The sequence below is a fragment of the Antrostomus carolinensis genome, unplaced genomic scaffold (assembly GCF_000700745.2).
Source record: "Antrostomus carolinensis isolate BGI_N321 unplaced genomic scaffold, ASM70074v2 scaffold12560, whole genome shotgun sequence".
Taxonomy (NCBI): Eukaryota; Metazoa; Chordata; class Aves; order Caprimulgiformes; family Caprimulgidae; genus Antrostomus; species Antrostomus carolinensis.
In genome coordinates this window covers 14,692-22,613 of record NW_010289122.1, presented here as the reverse complement: position 1 = coordinate 22,613, position 7,922 = coordinate 14,692, and the positions used below count along the sequence as shown (strand labels likewise).

Here is a 7,922-nt window from a genome sequence, read left to right as displayed (position 1 = left end):
CCGGGCCGCGGAGCTGGAGAGGGCCGAGGCCTGCGGTGGGTGAGCGGAACCCCGAGCGCGGTGCCATGGCCGCGGGCCCGCCGGGAGCCCGGTGGTGCCGGCCTGCCCTTGTTTTCCCCGGGTTCAGGATCTCTCAGCAGCCGTGTGTGGCCGTGATGGAGACACTGGGTACAAAACAGAATTGTTATTAAATAACTCTCTGTATTCACATGCTAGAGCTGCCTTCCACTGCCTCTCTGAAGTCAAGGGTTGTCAGTTTTCCGTCAGTTTTTTAGTACCGAGTGTTCATCCTTTCACAGTACCTGTGACTAAGCTGACTTTCAGGACTGTGAAATTCTGAAATAAATTATTACTCTTCTCTGTTTAAAAACAAACAAACAAACAAACCCCTTTTTATAACATCTCACACTTCACCTTGAAGTCAGACTGGAAACACAAGCGCTTCAGGGCTCTGTAAGTTTCTAACTACGTATTGTACAAAGCAATGCGTTTGCCCAGTACAGCTCTAATGTAATGCCATGTTATGATTTAAAAAAAAGTAGAAATTATGTTACTGTCATCTATTGTATCCTGTACTAGTGCAGCTGATGTGTTCTTGAGCTGCTGTGAACCAGTTTCAGTGTTCTCATTAAATTTTGCAACACTAGAATTCTGCATTTGATTTCTATTTATTTGTGTAACCAAGACAGAGATGCAATAAATATATCTAAGAAAACCAACCATGTCATAATTTATATATTTTGCATTGTAGAGGAGCCAACTAGGATCAGAAGCAGTGCTTTCAATGACAGCTCCATCATCTGATAGATTTAATAGAAAGTAACTATTTGCAAAGCAACTCTTAATATTTTGTTTCCCCAAGACATTTCATTCTTGTATATGAAAAGTATAAAGCTTTAAGTTTAAGAAGCTCGTGTATTTATGAAGAGCCCAATTGCTTTTTAGTCAGCTCTTCACCATGGGAACTTTTTTACCTATTAAGTGGAGGATGCAGTATTTCAGCAGATAAAAGTACCTGGCTGGAAGTGAGCCTTGGGGGACAGGCTCCTTACCTTGCTGTGGAATACTCTTTGACTTTTTCTGCCATCTTCTGCTAGAATTATGGTGATATGAATATAAAAATCATAACAATAAAAGTACAGTTTTGTTTTAATTTAAAGTATCTGCTGCTGTTTTGGGAGACATCTGAAGCCTTTCTTACTGTAACTAAATATGACTTAAGGTTTTTCCTGTTTAGGAGAATCACAGAATCACAGAATGTTAGGGATTGGAAGGGACCTCGAAAGATCATCTAGTCCAATCCCCCTGCCAGAGCAGAAGACAGAGTTTAGTCTGTAACTTTTCAGCTGCAGCATCAGACTTAGTTTCTGGTTTAATTCCAGTGTGGTATCTACACAGGGCTTAACAATTCTGGGTTTTAGAAGTAGTGCATTGCAGGAGTGGCTGGAAGCCGAAGCAGCATAACGCTCCCTGGGACAGACAGGTGGGAGGACAATCACAGAAGGGCTGTGAGAAGTACAAACCAGCAGCTCTGGCCATGTCAGTCCTGGGAAACATTCAAATACTGCACTATTTTTGTCAAGGAGAGCAGGCAGCTAGTGCCAGGTCAGAGCAATGACAAATGAAACCAGATGCTTTCCTCGCGTCACCAATGGGTTGGAGCACTCCCTCACTGGAGTGGAAGCCATCTGCTCCCAGTGTCAAGCGTCAGTAAAGTCCTCATTAGAAATTCTGTCAGAAACATAGGTCTCCAGTCAACACAGCGCACCATGCCTGGTTTCGGACTTGGCACTTTAGTGGATCAAGGTGCTATTTTTATATTAGGACAGTGCCTCAGTGATTTCCCCTGTGCTTAATTCCAGCTTTTTCCATTTGTAGATGGACTGTGTACTACATCGTCATTTATCATAGTATCATTTCTCTGCAAAATTTGGATAAGTTTGGCCTATCAGAAAGGGACATTAGCCAAAACTGAGCTCTTACACTGCATTATAAATAAGGAATTCCCCCCTAGGGGGGAATTATGGAAACTATGGAGATTATTCAAACAGTAAAACAAAACTCAAGGGGGTACAACCCCAGCAAGTGAATGCAGCCAAGCAAGCACCTACAGAACGTGTCTGTGGGGTATCCTCATTCACCCCTCCTGTAAAACTGGCACGCTCTGATTCCTCTCTGAAGTGCCTGTACACCAACACACGCAGCGTGGGGAATGAACAGGGAGAGTTGGAGATCTGTGTGCAGACACAGGGCTTCGATCTTAGTGCAGTTACTGAAACATGGTGGGACAGTTCACACAACTGGAACGTTGCCATAAATGGCTCTAAGCTTTTTAGGAGAGACAGACCGGGAAGGCGAGGTGATGGAGTTGCTCTGTACGTAAGAGAACACCTGGTACGTATGGAGCTGCTCCTCAGGGTGAATGATGAGAGGGCTGAGTGCTTATGGGTAAGGATTAAAGGTCAGACTAACATGGGTGACATAGTAGTGGGTGTTTGCTACAGGCCACCTGATCACGAGGAGGATGTGGACAAGTCAGCTGAAAGTAGCCTCACAGTTACAGGCCCAGGTGCTCGTGGGTGGTGGAGGAATAACACTGCAAGTCAAATGCAATCAAAGAGGTTCCTTGGAAGCATTGATGTAACTTTCTCTCGCAAATGACTGAAGAGCCAACAAGGAAAGGAGTGCTGCTGGACCTTGTGCTATCGAATAATTAAGGTGTAGTTGGGGATGTGAAGGCTGGGGGCAGCCTTGGCTGTAGTGATCATGAGATTGTGGAGTTCAGGATCCTGCTAGGAGGAATCAGGGCAGTAAGACTGCAACCCTGCAGGAAGGGCCTCTTCAAATACATCAATAACAAAAGGAAGGCCAGGGAAAATGTGGGGCCACTACTGACTGGGGCAGGGTACCTGGTAACAGAGGACATGGAGAAGACAGAGTTACTGAATGTTACTTTGCTTCAGTCTTCACTGCCAAGACAACTCAGAGGGGATCTGGTTAATGTTTATAAATACCTAAAGGGAGAGTGTCTAGAGGACAGGGCCAAACTCTTTTCATTGGCACCCAACAATAGGACAAGAAGCAATGGGCATAAACTGCAGCATAGGAAGTTCGACCTGAACGTAAGGAAGAACTTTTCTACTGTGAGAGTGACTGAGCACTGGAACAGGTTGCCCAGAGAGGTTGTGGAATCAAAAACCGTCTGGACAAAATCCTGGTTTATGTGCTCTAGGAGTCTCTGCTTGAGCAGGGCGGTTGGACTAGATGACCTTCAGAGGTCCCTTCCAACATCAACCATTCTGTTATTCTGTGAATAGTGAAACTGGAGACATTTCAATCGTAATTCCATTTAAGATTAAAAACATTTAAGTCAACTCAGCTATATGGTATGGAAACATGTAACTTTAAAAACAAAACTGTAAAAAATTAGAAACTTAGTAGGAATTATAATAAATATTATGCCCACATTTCACTTGTGACAGTCTAAAGATACTTCAGAGTCTTAGTTGCAGGTGTAAATATATATGCTGAATTTATCCCAGTTTTGGATCTGCTTTCAGATTTTCAATATAGTGTTGCTAACTGAAGAAACTTGAAAAAAAAGATTTTTAAATATTGAAATGCAATAACCTCTTGGTCTCAAAAATCCCACTTCTTGTTACAGGGGGAAGCACGGTACTGCAGATGTACTGTAATTTTCTGTTTAACATCTATGAGCTGGAATAAAAGTGCATATGCAAGTCCCAGTGCTGTAATACAGTGTGATACAGCTTTGGATACTTCTACCCAGGAGTATGAATTTCAGTTCAAGGAGGCCAATCTCAGTAGCATCTCCAGTGCTCAAGTCAAAATACTGATTTTTTACTGCGGTTGCTCTAGTATAGTGATTAATGAACTATTGTCAGTCATGTTTCCATTTTGCGGGCTCACAAATAGCCTTCGCAGCTATGGTACACACAGTCAGAGCAGTTTTGTGTTCCCTCCAATCTGGCTTTCCAGTCACAGGTTAAAGCAAACGTAAAATTGAAGCATCACGTTGTCTCCTAAGCAATTCTATAGCAAGTATTGAAGTTTTATTAAGCTGTCAGTTTAAACATTTATCTGCACTAGAAATGCAAATTTTTCTAAGGCAACAATCTTCAGCTGAAAATTTATGGAAATACCTTATGTGACAGTTGAATGACTGTATTTTCCATCTTTTAATTTGTCTCATGAGTCCAGAATTAAACAAGAATTACTTTCAGTTTGATTCAGGGCAGTATCAGGTGTTGTTGGTACTGTTGTCAGTAAGCTTTTTATTCCTTTTTTGGTTATACAGATGAAACTTCTTTCTGCAGCTCCGGGAAAAATTGTTTGTGAGATGAAAGTAGAAGAGGAGCATACAAACAGAGGTGGCACATTACATGGAGGTTTGACAGCCACACTTGTGGATGTGGTGTCAACAGCAGCGTTGCTGTACACAGAAAGAGCAGTGCCTGGGGTCAGCGTGGACATGAACATCACGTAGGTATCATGCACCATGTTTACCGGAATATACTAACTAATAGTATATTAGTAATATAACTATATTATAACTATACTATATATATAATATAGTAATATAACTAACAGAATATACTAACTAATGTACCAGAATATACTAACTTTCCTTCCCCTAACATGGCATAGACTCCATGGTATGTCATTTCTATGCTGTAGTACCCACTTTAAAAAGGTGTTTTCTTTGGTTTCAGAAGTCTTTGTTTTGATAAATTAAGGTCAGTTTTGTATTTGGGGATATTGCCATTTGGTTGCAAAATTTGAGTTGGTACAGATGGTACCCATTCATTCACGGAATGTAAAGGGATGTTGATAATGTGGAAAATTTTAGTGTTATGAAATTGGCTCAACTTCTGTCTTTGCTTGTGAAGATATGTTAAAAGTGTGTCCTCAAATATCAAAATCTAGGGTAAGCAGCTTTCTATAAACCCTTTTTTAGTATTAGTCCATAAAATGTTAAAACAGGAAAAATAATAAAACCAGAAACAGTTTAGCTTTGTTGTATGCTCATGTAGAGGGTGAATTACAGATTGAATCAGAATTTCTCACTGGAGGAAGATTCCTTTGCTCTAGGTAATTTACAGCTAGTTTTGTATTGAGACTAGTTCTTCTGTAATGCAAATTTAAAGCACAGTGTGATTAAAAAAAACCCCAAACCAGCAAACCCAAACAAAAAACTTGTTCTGAAACCTTTGATCACTCTATTATAGTTGTCAGTTTTGCTTCATTATTGTTAACGAAGAGATTATGACTGACTGGAACTAAGGTAATCCTACTTGGAATAACTTAAATAGAGCATTAAAAATCTTGAAAAAGTAACCTCTCATCAAAACTGTCTTAAAAAAGAAAAAGCTTTAAAAGTCTATGGGCAGTGATCTGTATGTTTACCAGGTTCCTGCCTTTCCCCCCAGCACTTTTCGATTTCTCCACTGGGCAGATGGGGCTGGAGCATCTATTTAAGCTTTACACACCCACTGTGGTGACCAGGAAATTACTGGAAATGAAAACCTGAAATTCTCCTGTGATTATGTTGGGGTTTTTTTTCCTTACAGTAGTATACCAAGAGGCCAGCATCTGAATTATTTACACTATCAAGTATGCCTACCCAATTACATAAGGGCTAAAATCTTAAGAAAGTGCTGTCTCTGGAGGTGACCCAAAATCACTGAGTAGCATAACCTTTAGGAAGTGGAAGTGGAATGTGAAGCAGTATTAAGAGCTTTGTTTAATCCAGACTCACTACTCCATTGAACAAGTGATACTGGATATCAAGTATTGCTATAATACAACTTTTTCCTTTTTGGGAAGGAGCTTTTTAAAGGGTTATCATGACAAAGGTATTTCAGTAATGGAAATAACGGAGGGAAACAGTACTGATACTACAATTTTATTTATTTATTTATTTATTTAATCACAAGAAGGTCAGCAGCAGCCTCTGACAATGAAGTAAGACTGAAACCCTGCCCCCTCTCAACCAATGGGGTTTGTGCTACATCAGCATTAGGCGTGACTGGCACACTTTTGACATGGTGTCATATAAAAAAATGGACTAGTTGATGAAATTTATCTCAGTAAGATTTATATTCAGCAATTATACATTCTCTGTAACTCTTAACATTTGAATGTTGTTCCCTTACCTCAGATTATGGCTGGATCATGTTCCTCCTCATTCTTTCCAGGCGTTTTGTGAGGGAATTTCTTCCTATTCCCTGCAGAGTGTGTTTTAAAAGCACGCCCTTCTACTCTTGTAAATAAAACCAGAGAGTTATCTAATGAATGGGAACAGCATTAAACCTGTGAAATCTGGAGGCCTCCCAGATTTCCATGACTTTTCTCTGACCAGGGTGTGGGAAGCAGTTAACCTATGATTAGGTTCCATACAGAAATGACCTTCTGGAGCCTTTGCAAACAGACATTTTGCAGCTGAACCAGCCAAACTGGTTTAGAAAGGCTGTTGGGAGCCAGCAGTGGCTGGAATGGGACTTGGAGCTGAACTTTTAACTGAGGCCTTTGACACTTAATTGTTTCTCTTCCACAATGGACTCTTCCTCAGAACCAAGCCAATGGGTTACTTTCTGTCTTCCATTTTCTCAGAGACCTCTTACACTGAATTACCACTTCAGTACTTAGAGGAACTCAAGGACTATGAAGTGGGGATTTGCAAGCAGGCAGTTAGAGAGAGGTGTCTGTATTACTCACTTTTGCTAATTCCCTTCATGATAATCTAAAATGCAGGAATATTCTTGGATTTGTGCTCTGTACAGCCTCTTACCTGTTAATTTTGTTCTTCATTGAAGATATACTTCTGCTGCTAAGATTGGAGAAGAAATACTGATTACAGCTCAGATTTTGAAGCAAGGAAGAAATCTTGCATTTGCCAGCGTGGATTTGACAAATAAAGCATCAGGAAAGTTAATTGCACAAGGTAGACACACAAAGTATCTAGGAAATTAATATAAGAAAGTAATTTAAAAAATGATGATGTTGGGCTTAAGAATCCCATATAGAACTATTTTCTCATTTATGCAATAAGACATCATCTGCACAAAGCTGTCTATATAAAGTGAATTAGCCTCACTCCTATAATTAAACAAACAAATTTATTAACTACCATCAAAATTGCTACAAGCCTAAAGTTAGTGCCTATTTTGCAATGAACAGAGTGGGATAACATGGGGCTGCATCTCTTTTTTTTTTTCTTTTTTTTTTTTTTTGGTCAAGATAGCAGGAGGAAAGAGCCTTTGGACTAGCCCAGATGGTTTACCAGCAGGACAGTGTTTTAACAGATCTCTCTTTTCTTTGCCTGTGGTGTTGTGTGACAAAGCAACCCTGTCTTCAGGCTGGTCACAGTCACATTCAAACAACACTATATATGCTTACAAACTAAACTGCTTGTTCTGTAAGATGGTAGCGCAGAGTTCCTACAACACAGCGTGAAACTGGTTTGAAAGTGTAAAGCAGGCTAATACAGAATGTAATTTACTGATGCTGTAAAAAATTTACAAGTATTCAATAAAGCTTTCTGAAACTACCCTTTCAAAGATTATTTAATAGCTTTTGTAATCTCTTTGCACTGCATAGAAGCTTGCCAGCGTGGAGGGGGTGAGAGAGGGTGTGGTGGAACCCTTGTACACAAATTGACCTGAGATTTCATCATCGTCTCCCTGCGATTTCTGAATGTGAAAATGCAGTTACATCATCAGGGCTTTTCACCTTTGCCTACCTGAGGTTCTGGCTATATTTGTTTTACAACCATAAGCTGAGAGTTAGAGATTTAGCAAAATAAATTTGGTAAGGCTTTCCTCAGGCTAGCACTGTAGATTGTCTGACTTTGGTTGGATTTGGTAGAGTTAAGCTGCTGTTTATCAGATGAAGACTTGTCT

General features: G+C 40.2%; 1 protein-coding gene across 1 annotated transcript; it reads left to right on the top strand.

Annotated features, from left to right (window-relative positions):
* Positions 1-1,769: 1,769 nt before the first annotated feature.
* On the top strand, positions 1,770-7,171 carry ACOT13 (acyl-CoA thioesterase 13). Its single transcript, XM_029085225.1, has 4 exons — positions 1,770-1,806; positions 2,015-2,268; positions 4,319-4,503; positions 6,837-7,171. Exons 1-4 carry the CDS (start codon positions 1,770-1,772, stop codon positions 6,991-6,993), a joined length of 633 nt encoding a protein of 210 aa, XP_028941058.1. The 3' UTR covers positions 6,994-7,171.
* The last annotated feature ends 751 nt before the right edge of the window (positions 7,172-7,922 follow it).

Coding starts and splice junctions, on each gene's coding strand:
- ACOT13 (XM_029085225.1), top strand. CDS start 1,770: ATGCCTGGTTTCGGACTTGGCACTTTAGTGGATCAAG. Junction 1,807..2,014: donor TGGCACTTTAGTGGATCAAG/GTGCTATTTTTA, acceptor ATTCCCCCCTAG/GGGGGAATTATGGAAACTAT. Junction 2,269..4,318: donor AGGGCTTCGATCTTAGTGCA/GTTACTGAAACA, acceptor TTGGTTATACAG/ATGAAACTTCTTTCTGCAGC.